The sequence below is a fragment of the Mytilus californianus genome, unplaced genomic scaffold, assembly GCF_021869535.1.
Source record: "Mytilus californianus isolate M0D057914Y unplaced genomic scaffold, xbMytCali1.0.p SCAF_9, whole genome shotgun sequence".
NCBI lineage: Eukaryota > Metazoa > Mollusca > Bivalvia > Mytilida > Mytilidae > Mytilus > Mytilus californianus.
The window spans coordinates 30,745,324-30,760,242 of NW_026262745.1; the positions used below are offsets into that span (position 1 = coordinate 30,745,324).

Genomic DNA, 14,919 nt, shown 5'->3' on the forward strand with positions numbered 1-14,919 from the left:
ATATCTCCCACATTCAACTGAAAAGCATCTTACATTTGAAAAAAAAGGTTTTATTGCACTTCAACCTTTACCCAAAAACGTACAACTAGAGGTATAGTTGAGAACAATAATTTGAATAAATCACAGAAGTCGGTTCTGTATTTTAAAATGTCGATCGATGTTATTATACTCTCAGCTGATGCAATATATTCCTGAGCCTATGTTCATACTTTATAAGGACATATTGTCGTGTCAAAAGGTTGCCTACATTAGTTTAAAGTATGGTGTCCTCATAGCTGAGATAATTGCATCAGAAGTTTTACGGTTGAGATAATGACGAGAATTGGGTCAATCAAAGAGCCATGTAAAACGTGTGTTATAAGCAGAACGAAGAAAACCAGTCCAAAACATTAATGAAAATTAAACACAAAGTAATACGTGACGGATTTACAAAAGGTATTGAACCAAAGTACAAGAAAAGATTCATTAGTTCCCTACCCACAGTCGCCATCACATATTCATTTATCGCTTGGGAATATCCTATCATAGATATGTATAAAAAGTGCTATATTGACAATATAGTAAGGTACTTCCATGTTTCATTAAAGTTTACCTCATCCACCTATAATTCTTCAATACCTTTAAATCTACCAATTTGTTTTCCAAACTGTAAGTTAGTTCTTGATTTTTTGATATACATTATTATTGATATTTAACAATTAGTAACTCGTATGGACATCACCAAAACCAATTGTACCATACGCTATCAACATTCAAACAGATGGAAAAAACTTTAACTTTGTAGCAATTTATTTTATGTAAGTGAGCACAACTGTTTAAAGTAGAAATTATAGTTAGGATGCACCAATGTCATAATCGTTCATAATAGTAGTACTTATCATTTTTATGGAAGATAATTTTTATAATCTTCGCTTTTCCAGTCTTAACAACATGATGGCCCACGAACTTAACTTAGATGATGTATTCATCGAAAGTGGATCTGAACAGCAAAAACGTAGACAGCAGACCGATATACAAAACTTTGATTCACAACTGGCCTTTGATACAATGAGTTCAAATGCAATTAGCGCAAGCATGTGAGTGAAACAAGTACTACATATTAAATAGTAAAGTCCACTTCATATACCGGTAAATTCTCCCTAATAATACAAATTAAAACCATAACATAGATCAGAAGTTGTGCATTCGATAAAGATAGCTTCTTAACTTGTATGGCTTAGGATGATATAAAAAGTATAGATCAAATCAAAAGACATTTAATTTGATCGGTCAAAACAGTTATAAGAATGAATGTAGCTATAAATATATTGTTGACACAGAGATTTGTCTCTCCTGTATGTAGTTTTGATATTAAAATGTAAATGTTGAAATTAAAATAATTTTTCATTAACATATAATCTGTCTATGAAAATAATCAAAGTCAATGAACCATGATTGAAAGTGTAGGGCCAAATAATCTCCATGAGTAATGACAATGCATACTTAATATCATTGATTTACCATAAGTTCTAATCACACATTTTATCATGTAAACTATGCATAAGTTTAAAAGTCAATAAACAATGACTGAAGGAACGGGGTAATGAATAATCTCCATTGATATGAGATGTGCAAAAACTAATACCACTGCATACCAAATATCATTGACTTACACTTAGTAGTTCCCTATAAATTCACCTAATCACAAATGCTTAACAACTAAACTATATGGGGAAATGAGATGTGCCAGTGCTTATACAACTGCACACAAAAACCTTTGACCTACCGCTTGTGGTTCCCCTTAAACTAACCTAATCTTAAGCTAATAACTTTGTTGACATTGCCACAGGAAACAGAACGCCTTAGTATCGCATTTGCGACTTCGTCGCAGCGAGAAAAAAATGTGACAGTTCAAACGGAAGAAGGGTACAAAATAAGTCCATTTGGTCGTCAACTATTATTCAGCTAGAAACATGTATCTAGATATAAAAAAGTAAATTATTCTTCAAAAAGGGAAATGAGAGTCTTTGCAAAGTGCAAATCTTATACATCATTGATACAAATGATTTCAATCTCTTAATTTAATTACTATTTATAAAACATTCAAAACTTAATATTTTATTGTATAAGTAAAAATTGAAAGAGCATAAACAAAATGTATATTCTGTTTTTAAAGCTTTTATTCTTTTATCATAATATTCGTGTTTTTTTATAAGGACTGCACCAGAAAACATGAGTGTTAATGAAGAAAGTACAACACCTGTAAGTGATAGATCAAGAGGAAATAAAACAACTAAGCATATGTAAGTATTTAATTTGTTTTCAAAAGTTTTCGACTGATCAGATAAATATCTTTACTTTTTCAGTACAAGGTTTTTAATTATTTTTCTGTATGATACCTTGAGAAAAATTATAAAGGTTGAACTGAACTGTTATTATAACAAATTTTATCTTTTGTAGAACGTCTGTTTCATATACAGCAGAGCATATCCATATCATACAGAACTCACAAGTTAGTCTTACAGACAGTGGATATGACGCACAAAGTCTAATTGGAGAAATAGACAGAGAAAATATCAACCAGTGAAAATATTCTTAAATTAATTTTTGAAAAGTTGGAATGGATATGTCTCAACTGCTTCATAGATCGGCGGGGTTTACTGTTCAACATGGTTATTCACTATGGTTTTCGAAAACGGTACATTAGCCATGATGTTTACAATGTGGTAGACATGACACCAATGACAAATTGTTTCATTTATTATAAAATAATGGTCGTTACAGCATCCAATATGAGAAAGATTATCATGGAGTCATCTAATGGTTTAAATCACCCACTTATTTATTGTTATGTTTCGAAACATTATTATCATTTTTATTATAACATTTGTATATACTTCATTGCATCTTCATGAAAAGGGAATTATTAAGAAATGTAACAAGAAAGGTTAAAACAAATAAACTAACACGGACGAAATAAATACACTGACGATATACAAATACGTACGTGACTGAATTTTGATGCTTTACAAAATTCGGTTTAACGGTCCTATAAACAATAACAAAAATATTTGTCACTGGACTTTCAGCAACCAACAACCAATCAATGAAATGAAATCATATATAAAGCAAGTACATTCAATTCAAGTCGTAAACTGAATCGATAATAGCTAGGTCAAAGTGGCAATCATTACAGGATAAAAATATTTAATGCCTAGTGAAACGATGCATTTCTATGAAAAATGTTCCTGATCATCATCTAACTCCATAAGAGACCACTATTTTTTAACGGGTGCAATCTGTTTATCATGACTACAATATTGTAGGCTCGTTATAACAATCAGACTGTCATTTATATGACCAGAAAATATGTTTACTAATAATTGCATGTACTAAAAGATCTTTAGCAGCTCCGATTATGTGTCAAAATATATAGGAAGGAAACTAAATTTCTTTTTGCTTGAACTCTTAAAGTGAATACAGTCGTCTGTGTAACCTAATCATAAACTTCAGCAATTGTTGACGGCCACCGACACCAGAAACAGCACGCCTAAGTTTCACTTCCGCAATTATAACACAGGTGAGACCAAAATGAAAGTTTCTAATTTAAAAAATTGTTTGTTGGTGGGTGGTGCCTCGGGAGCACAATATTAAATCTATATAATGACAGCTAACATGAAGACCAGGTTTACTTCTTTTTTTCCCCCATTTATTTCTGTTTACAATGGAAACTCAAAGTATACCATGTACACCTTAGTAATGTAAACATCTTAGATAAACTAGTTCGTTCCTCTAAGAATGTCGTATATATTTAGCGATTACATTACTAAGAGGTACATAGTGTACTGTCATTCATTCTCATCTGTGTTGTATTTGGTTATATATGAAATAAAATGAGGAAAACAATACTTTGATATGAATGTTTATATAATGGAAAAACACATAAACAGATATTAATATTGTAGCAACTAACCATCAACTACTACAATTTGTAAGCTCTAACCAGCATCTTATGGAGAACAAGCAATTATAATTATCTACAAAACGGACAAATATTCAAACACCGACATTTCTGCATAACTTTGGGAAATAAAACCATATTAGAATGAATTATCATAATTAAAACGGACCAGGATAATTCAACCTGAAGATACCAAAGTTGCCCAGTGTCTCGTTTCAGTTACAGAAACCCGATAAAAGTCAAGAAAACCACTTCAATTAATTAGAAACAGTTCTTTATAAAAAAAAACATATATTGTTGTACTACACCAACGACACAGATTTCTTTATGTCGGAAATATGTCAACACTGTTTCCCATTTTTTAACTGTGTACCAAATGTTCAAACAGTATTAGATTAATAAGTAGGATTAACTATCAGTAAGTAAATAGTCTATTTTGTTTGAAAGAGTCATATTTTAATGACCCAAAATGCAACTGGGGTTTAAGTTTGGCATACTACAATCAATCAAGCAATGGCATAAAAAACTAAAACTTTGTCAAATGCACCTAGCTAAGTAATGTTTCTCGTGTAAATGGAGTTGCATTTCCTATAATGAATTTCTTGATAGAGGGTTGCTGCTTACAAAAAAGCTATCTCACTAAATAATTCAAAAGTTTGGTGACGATGTTGAACGCATTTATCCTATCGAACTTAAGATAAAGGATACAACATATACAGTTAAGTCCACCTCATACCTTGACTTACATCTAGAAATGGACACTGAGGGTCGGATGAAAACAAAAGTTTATGACTTTCCATATGAAGCAACATTCCAGCAGCGGCTGCATACGGAGTATATATCTCCCAGTTTATATGATATTCCAGGGCATGTATTTCCTATTATGAATTTCTTGATAGAGGGTTGCTGCTCACAAGGAAGCTATTAAACCAAGAGTTCCAAGTGGTGAAGTTGTAATCATCCCTTCGTGAATTTTACGTACGCCATCACTAAATGGTTGACCTTTATGGAATAGCTGTTTCATAGATGAAGATGGATATGTTCTAATTGTCATAACCACAATCCCGTCCTCTTTTCCTCGAATATGACCTACCGAATCAGACTTATCACCGGGTTCGTACTTACATGACCAAAAACGACTGGTGCCAAATGTAGAACAGGATCTGCTTATCATTCCGGAGCATCTAAGATCAACCCCCGTTTTTGGTGGGGTTCATGTTGCTCAGTCTTTAGTTTTCTATGTCGTATTGTGTGTACTGTTGTTTGTCTTTTGGTCTTTTTCGTTTTTTTTCCATGGTGTTGTCAGTTTAATAGTTTCCACTTTAAATGTCCCTTTGGTACAAATGTATGATTCGTCTCTTTTTATAGATAATTGGTTTAATAAAGTATTCGTATTAGTAGTCAGTTTCTTTTCGATAATGAGTTTGAAAGTGCCTTTGGTATCTTACGCCTCTTTTCAGTTGTCCGTTTTTACTCAAAAACTTTAGTTTGCAGTTTTGATTCAAGAAATCGGAATTGCTTTAGTGTTTTAAATGAAGGAATTTGGCCATGATTGTGGCAATCAGTTTAAATCAGACAAAGTTATTATATATATTCGTCACAAATAAAGCAATAATGTTAGATATTTACTTTCGGTATCTTTGGTCTTTTAACGATTATATCTATTTGTTTTTCTCTGTTATGCGTTTCATCTGCCCAATATAAAGACAAGCAATTGTTTTCGATGTGCTAGTACATTCGCACTCCCCCCCCCCACTCCCACACACACACACCAAAAACAACAACAAAAAAAACCCAACCAAACTACCACAAAATAAAATTATTTCTAACACAAAGAACCAATTACTTGGATCATGCTCAACCATTGCTGTCCATATAACGTCCCAAATCACTACATTCCAATATTTGCACAGGCTGCAATACATCTAATCTTATTTCCAATATGTCTAGGATCTATATATAAAAGAATGACGTATGTTGTTGTCTGTGATATCTTCATGAAACAGCTTCATACTACCTTGACTGCTATAGAAATATGAAATTGCTGTCATATTACTAAAACCATAATTAAATTCCCTCCATAACTAAACATGTGAATCGAGCAAGAAAACGACCGGCTACATTGAAATATTTTCTCAAAATGTCGGAAATAATACCACCCAAAGGTCTGGCAAGAAAAGTAAAAAACCCGAACGAAGCCCCTAAAGACTAGCAATTTTTTTATCTAAAATACTTCATCTGTAAGTCTCTTCTTTCGACATCCTCGTTTCTGTAGTCATAATGTACATGTTCCCTAGCGAGATGTTAGAAGAATGGAATACTTGAACACAACCCTCTATCATAAATTTATAGAGGAAATAAAATGTATTACTTTGTTTATGGATAATTCCGCACCAAAGCACGTTCCATTTTAGAATTAAGAAGACCAATGTTGAAAACACAGCAGAACATAAAGCTCGAGAACACCTCCGAACTTTGAATGTTTCTCCTTTTTCTGTTAATATAAAAATATGTTCTTATTAAGACCAACATACATGACTTTCAAATTTGTTTACTATGGTAAAAATGATACGTTTTCCAGATGTTACAGTTTTGTATCACAACAGATAAAATATTAACGTCACAGATGTGATAATTTCATATGGTACCTATGGAATAACCGAGTTATTCGAATGTTGTGGTAATGGCAGCTCTTTGATGGGTGATGAATTAGAGTTTGAAAAATTGCATATACAACCATCTATTATTTGATGATCATATGTTGCACTTAGTATGGCTTCTCAATAACGTATACTCACATCTCTTTTTATTTTTATTTTGAGGGTAAGATATAAATGAGAAATTAATATATATTAAAAGGTAGACATTATATAAATATCACATAGCTGAGAGAGTGATAAAGCAGATTGTTACCTGAGAAAACATTGTCAACTGAGGTAAAGCCAAGGTTGACAATGTTTTTTCGAGGGGTTACAATCTGCTCTATTACCCTCTCAGATATGTGTTATTTAATTTATTATACTGAATGTTCTGTTTTTTCTGTCTATTAAATTTCAAATTCAAATTAATAAACTATGACGTCTTGTACATAACAATCATCCATATTTATTAAAACGCACACTTGATCAAGCGTCTCTATGAAGGGTAATAGAGTATTTTGCCATAGGATAGAGTAAATTGTCTCCCTCATATTACCAATCAAAATCTGGCAAGTTTTCAGATATAGAACATTATTTTTCCTTTTAAGACATATAGTGTAATTGGGGAGAGGTTTAAATATTATTTTCTGGTTTTGGAATGTAGTTGTTCACGGTGGGGTCTGAGCAGAGATATTTAATTCATGATTTTAATATTAATATGAAGTTCATGAATGCAGAACTTTCTTCGTATAATCTAAAGTCTAAAAAGACTTATTCAAACAAATGTTTCAAACATTGTAAAAGTATTTCCCTTCTGTAGAACCAATTCAGTTGGGTTTTTTATCGTTATTACAAATTTTGATGCACTTTCTGAAATATTGATGTTATGAGTTTTGCCCGCTATCGGATTTGCAATTACTGTGGATACATTATCTTGATGACAGCGGTCGTCAGATTTTTTATTTTTTTTAAATTTTTATTTCAACTGGTGAGTCATGACTCGGGTTCATGGTTTGTGATATACCTCTGCTGAATCGAGCGTGTCTGATCATATGTGATAAATGCAATTGGTTATCGATTGCACCCTAATTACTTTGCAGTTTTAATTTTCTCTTGTCGCAACATCACTTATAATTTGGATACTGTCTTTCGTTTCTGTTGATTTTTATGTTTCATCTGGAATATTTTCTGCCACCAATTCTATGCCATACTGTTTTCTATTTGTTCACTGTCCCTGTAAACAATCATCAGTGGTAAACAGTATAGATATGCCTACCATGTAAATTTATTTTGATGTGATTTTTCTTTTGTTTTCGCAGTACCTGCAAACTTACTGTAATGTGTATCAACCAAAAAAAAAAAAAATTATGTACAAAGCCCGACTAAATTCATAACGGGCTATGTATACTCCATTATTTCGACGACCCTGTTCATTTGTAAACATTTACAATGGTTTTTGGCATTTTTTTGAGTATTTGTTCTTTACCAACATATCTTATTTTGTTTGTTCTTCAGCACCCTCTTTACATTGTATAAATATGTTATACTTGAGTGTAGAGCGCGAGAGGTTCCAGGTTAAACCTTCGGTTGGATTATATTTAAGAAAATCACCTTAAAGATACCGTCCTTAATATACATGAAATAATGGCCGATGGACATTTAATAGCCATTAATCGATCAATTTAGTTGCATAGAAACAGCTTTGACATGAGAGGATGGACAGTTTTTTTTCATTTGAGATGACAAATAGCTAGAGGCTCTATCCGTTTCAAAGAAAATACTGCATTTTAAAATGAATTATATTACCGTTTTTTTTTTCTATCGAAAGCCTAAATTTATATATGTATTCGTCATATCCTATTTTTCTATTCTTGAAATAGAGGTGACATAACGTAATTTATTAAAAGATAATATCTGGTACTTTATCTCCTTTAAAGAATTACAATTAGTACAATGCTATAAAAATATTTTAAGTTTCTTTTGCAAATAAATCAATATATTCAAGAAAATTGTATTTTGTCTTGATTTTGTGTCAACTCTTAATATAAGATAGTGTATTTCAGTACAACAAATAATCAAAAATAATTTTCAAATAACCTAATTTGATTCCTTTTGGAAATGAAAATGTAAATAAACAAACGCAACGCATGGACTAGCCATGATTTGCTACTTTTCTGATTCACCCTATTAACCAATTTTGTCGAATATGCGACATTTATGTCGCTACAGTGAGATATAGCGATCATAGATTTCGTCGTCATTGTCGATGGAGTCAATATTTAGGTACAGTCAGTGGTTAAAGTTGTTTTAGATATTTGTCAAACCGTTATGGAATTTTATGAAATTTGAACAGAAGCTTTTTTTTATGACGAACAGACAGTATCCAGACCAAAATTGGGAAAATATTCATTTTCATCTTCCGTATTTTACTGACAAATAGACTTAGTTTTTTGCAGTAAACAAAAATGTTGTTCCCCATCAATTGCTTTGTCAAAGCTTCAAAGAATTTAATGAAACTTAAGCAGAAGCTATTTCATGACTAGGAGATAACGTCTGAAGCAAAATTTTGAAAATATTATTTTTTCCCATTTTCAGTATTTTACTGATAGATAGACTTAGTTTTTTCTTTTGCAGTTTACATTTACAGACAGTGTGGGATTAAATGTTTTTGACACGATAAATTTGTAAACCTTCATGGATTGTTATGAAACTTGGACGGAAGCTAACCTTCAAGATGAAGAAATAGCATCTAAAGAATAAGTTTGGCCTATTTTTAATTCTGTATTTTACTGCTACAATGTGCTAGATGGACTCATTTTTTCCACACTTTTATCCTGACAACACCAATCGCGGGCGAGACACGGGGTTCCGGCCGCGAAACCATTACAAATTTTAGTATACCTCAAAATGTTTGTTTCTTCTTTAAAAAGAATGAATTATTTGCGCTAGTTAATCTAGAGACTATTTGTAAGTCAATTGTTTCAAAGACCCCTGTAAATAGTTTTGCAATCACATTTCCCTAACTATTTCTTATGTATTTTGCATTGGACAAAAATTACGTCATTGAAATTTTTACGTTTATGGAATTTTTTCATCGTATGGTAAAACACTGAAATATCGAAAACAGGAATTAAATCTGTACGGTTTAATCATATAACTACATGTGTTTGCCATCATAATAATTAAAGTCTGTTTTCAAATTAGTAAATCATTTACCAGGAATAATGTTTAGAAAAATTACAAAATTTCGAGAACAAAAACATATTTTGAGAACTTTAACAAACGCTTGATTTGACAGGTTCTGTTAGTATCTTCCTCGTCTATTAAAGTATATTCATTCAGCTACAATTATATGCATAGACAATTAAGAAAGGATCCCTGGTTTTGATTACAGTAAATCAAATATTTATGAATCACACAAGGAAACAACAATCTTCATACACCATGTGTATATATGTGAGAATTTTTATTTTTTGACAGGAAGTGTATGTCGATTTCCTTGAATGTTGTCTTCTTCAGTAGATTAAAACACTTCTATGAGAGGAATATCGTATGTGTTCTTCCTTCGAAACTAACTATTGCCCGCAGTTTTGCTTCGAGCAATGGTTGGCATCTTAGGGATAACAAACTTATTTGCGGTTTTACATCTTAAAATAACAGTTTAGTAGTATGATTCGTAATTTTACCGATTGTGTGCTATTCCCGATTGTGACATTTTGACTGAGCGTGAATTCGCATGTAGGGTGTTGCATGTATAGCAGGAGACGCTTATCATGAAGCGCACCCGGTCCTGCTTCTTTAATAGTTCATGCGATTCACTCAGAATTTGTTGGTTACTATGATTTGTCTTTTTCTTAGTCTTATACTAATACTAAGTTTCAAGTCGATGTGACTACATCTTCATTGTAAAGTACCTTAACCAAAACCTTTAACCTTGCGTGGGAGTGAATGACTGACGCACAACCAGAAAACATAATGCCCCCTATAAGTGTGGGCGGGCATAAAAACCAGTTGGAATGGGCTTACCTCTAAAAATTACTATCAGACAAAATACATAACGTACCGATCAGAGAGTTCAAATCCAATTATAACTTATACAGAAATCTTGTTTTACTAGACTCTTATATCAATCAGTACATATCCAATAGGTTAAATGAAAAATAGTCTGAGAACAGCATAGCCTTACCAACATATAAGTATCGACAAGATGTAGGTCAATAACGACATTCTGTACCAGCATTTTAATCAGCCTGATCATTCCATCGTTTCTATGACAGTTCGTATTATCGAAAAAATATACCACAAGACTAACAATCCTCAACTTGCAACGCCTCTCCGTAGATAAAAAGAGGACTACTGGATTCGACAATTGGGAACTGCGACACCATGTGGTTGCAATGACAAAAATGATGGTATAGGTATTCTATCTAGTCCTTCCTGTAGCTCGGTGAATGTGATGAATATTTTTAACTCTACTCCTCGACGTAGACCCAGTCATGGTCATCGTCATTATACATCACCTACTTGGCATGATGTCTCTATTAATGACTTGCTGCCATTTATACAAAACCCGTTAGGTATTCATCACATTCGCACGAAACTTTATTCATTACCCCTTTCAAAACTTCATTCTCTATTCAATTTATGTTTGGAAACCACTGTTACAAACCCTCATTCAAACCAATACAAACTTACAGCTATCATTTCAGATATTGCAAGTCACAGACTTTTCAAACCAGTTCGCATTGGAAAAGATGAAAAAGAGAAAAGATCTTTTCTTAAACTTTCCTTTGCCAAAAAAGGTCTCGATGGCGTCAACTTAGGCAATATCCTTCATCATAAATTAGTTCAGTCGAAAATATCTCCTTATTTTAAAGATCAGTCTGTACCAATAATTTCTTATACCTATACCAAACCAATTGCAACTAAAATTTTCAATTACAAACACGTTTTGCAGGATCTCAACATTGACGACTTCAAGTCTAAACCTCCTGATTGCACCTGTGCTAGTTCCCAATTCACATATAATCCGGCTGGCCACGTTATTACCGGAGACCTCAATATTGTCAATAACATTTCCCTGCGAAATTTGTTATCCAAAGGTCCAAAATATCGTGAGCCTAAATCCAGCAATTGGAAATACAACTTCAAAATACTGATGGATTCAGTCGAGGATTATGACAGGCAATGGGCTAAACGCGAGGAAGAAGACGTAGATACTCTTTCCGAATGGTTTAAGGCTGTGAAGTTGTTGATACAAATCCGAATTAAGAAACTAAATGGGTCTATCAATACCCACGCTACGTCAATTTTTTAAGACCCAAATGTTGCAAAACACTTGTCCTACCTCCATGACAGATATGTTGTTGTCCCCGCAGATAAAGCCCCAAACAACATCGTTTTTGTGTGTAAATATCATTTCATAAACTGCTTGATAAATGAATTAGGTATTGACAATTCATTTGGAAACTCAACATATACCCTCACGACACTTACCAAAGAGGAAATCCTGGATAATCATAGGTCTGTTCTATGTTCCTTTGGAATTTCAACCAAAGATGAAGAACTGGATCTCCCATCACTGTATTGGATACCTAAACTACATAAGTGTCCTTACAAACAACGGTATATTGCTGGGTCTTCCAAGTGCTCCACGAAACCTCTTTCTAAATTATTAACATCTATTTTATCAGCAATCAAAGCCGGGCTCCAAAGTTATTGTGAAACTGCCTATTCTAGAGGTGGCGTGAATCAGATGTGGATACTAAAAAATTCCAAAGATCTTTTAGAGTACATACAATCTAAGACTCTCTCATCTTGCAATAGTATTAAAACATTTGACTTTTCTACACTTTACACAAGTATTCCCGATTCCAAACTAAAAGACAAATTGAAACAGTTGGTATTACTTTGTTTCATTAAAAAGAATGGCGAACGTAGATACAAGTATCTTGTCTTGAGGAGGGTTAAATCCTACTTTGTAAAGAATAACTCTGATTCAAACAAAAAATTCTCTGAAACTGACATTATCAAGATGCTTGATTTCTTGATTGACAACATATTTGTTACGTTTGGAGGACGAGTTTTTCAACAGACTGTCGGAATTCCTATGGGAACCAATTGTGCACCTCTTCTTGCCGACTTGTTTCTTTATTTTTATGAGGCTGACTTCATACAGGAACTTCTTAGGAAGAAAGATAAGAAGTTAGCAATATCCTTTAACTTTACGTTCCGCTATATAGATGATGTTCTCTCACTAAATAATACAAAATTTGGTGACTATGTTGAACGAATCTATCCCATCGAACTAGAGATAAAGGATACTTCAGATACAGTTAAGTCTGCCTCATATCTTGACTTACATCTAGAAATTGACAATGAGGGTCGATTGAAAACAAAACTTTATGACAAAAGAGATGATTTCAGCTTCCCAATTGTGAACTTTCCATTTCTATGTAGCAACATTCCAGCAGCGCCTGCATACGGAGTATATATCTCCCAATTGATACGATATTCCCGGGCTTGTATTTCCCATCATGATTTCCTTGATAGAGAATTGCTGCTCACAATGAAGCTATTAAACCAAGAGTTCCTAATGGTGAAGTTGAAATCATCCCTTCGTAAATTTTACGGACGCCATCACGAGTTGGTTGACCGTTATGGAATAACCGTTTCACAGATGATATCGGATATGTTCCTTATGTCGTTACTACAATACCCTCCCCTTTGTGAATGTGACCTACCGAATTAGACTATTTACCGGATTTGTAATAACATAAGCAACACGACAGGTGCCACATGTGGAGCAGGATCTACTTACCCTTCTGGAGCACCTGAGATCACCCCCAGTTTTTGGTGGGGTTCGTGTTGCTTAGTCTTTAGTTTTCTATGTTGTGTCATCTGTACTATTATTTGTCTGTTTGTCTTTTTATTTTTGGCCATGGCGTTGTCAGTTTGTTTTTAATCTATGAGTTTGACTGTCCCTCTGGTATTGTTCGTCCCTCTTCAATAAGTGTTCATAACTGAATAGCAATAGATATAGAATAACTAGACATTGTCTCAAAATATAAAATATATTTGTACATGTAGAATGCGAGACTTTGTCGAGTATTTTATCCTGTATTCTCATTATACTGCACCTCTTACAACTGTTCTAAGTTAAATATTTTGGGGAGAGAAAAAAAACAATAAATTTTGAATTTGAAGTGGACGACGTCGAAATTCCGCGAACCTGTATTCTTCATTGACTTTATAAATAAAACTCTAAGGTAACGCATTGTCAACGTTATGCGATATATGGTCAGTGACTATATATCACAAATGAATATACGGTCAATTTAACTGCGCAAATAGCACAGTTGCAGTATATATAATATTATTTAGTCATGTATACTATTTGCCTGTATAACAGTCGAGTTCATTTCAAACAAATCCCAATTGAATGTTCTATAAGCAAATTTTCTTGATAAATACGTTTCAGTATAAATATTCATGTAGAGATAACGCTATTTTAGAAAAATTAGACACTGAATTAGATAAATTTCAATTGACGTCATTTGAGTTCAGGTTATTTCAAGGAAAAGGTATTTGATTTTCTTATTTAAATGAACTTCTGGTACAAGTAAGACTGAAAAGAGATCCTTACAAGATCGTAGTAATAAATTATCAAAAGCTTAAGGCAGATCGGGTGTCTTTTTCTGAGCATCACTTCTGGGCATGTTACAAAATTATTTTTTTGGTTTAAGAATATTTTACCAAGTATCTTCAATATAGAACATAATATCATAAACTTGAAATTTAAAGATTAAAATATCAAAAAATTAAGTGTCCTTGAGTATATAAACAAATTAAATACATGAGCGGATACATGTAGTTATAATGAATTTGAAAGGAAAATTTGTAATTTGGGCATATGTCAAGAACATAAGGCCGTGACCATCTGTTTTTAAGTGATATTTTGGAAACATTTATGAAAAGCAATTCTCTCATTGAATTTTAACCAATTCTATCGATTAATATTTCTTCAATAAGGAAAAATTAAGGTTTATATATAAAAATCAGAAGATGTGGTATGATTGCCAATAAAACACCTTTCAACCAGAGACCAAATGACATAAAAATTTACAATTATAGGTCACCGTACGACCTTCAACAATGAGCAAAACCCGTACCGCATAGTCAGATATAAAAGGCCCCGAAATGACAAATGTAAAACAATTCAAACGAGAAAAATAATGGCTTGATTTATATACACAACAATGAACGAAAAACAAATATGATATGAAACAACAGACGACAACCACTGAATTACAGGCTCTAGACTTGAGACAGGCATATATA

The 14,919-nt window shown here is 32.9% G+C and overlaps 1 protein-coding gene across 3 annotated transcripts in view; it reads left to right on the forward strand.

The window, feature by feature from the left end:
- LOC127715973 (uncharacterized) overlaps positions 1-14,919 on the forward strand; it is a 258,290-nt gene that overhangs the window by 11,356 nt on the left and 232,015 nt on the right. For 2 of the 3 annotated variants that reach the window (XM_052222077.1, XM_052222076.1), the window contains 3 exons: positions 921-1,076; positions 2,196-2,282; positions 2,440-2,886. The exons of the other annotated variant lie outside the window; for it this stretch is intronic. In XM_052222077.1, coding sequence (XP_052078037.1) covers positions 921-1,076; positions 2,196-2,282; positions 2,440-2,566 — 370 coding nt within the window. In that variant the 3' untranslated portion in view covers positions 2,567-2,886. Of the gene's footprint in view, positions 1-920; positions 1,077-2,195; positions 2,283-2,439; positions 2,887-14,919 lie in introns of those variants that run through there. 3 annotated transcript variants of the gene reach the window in all.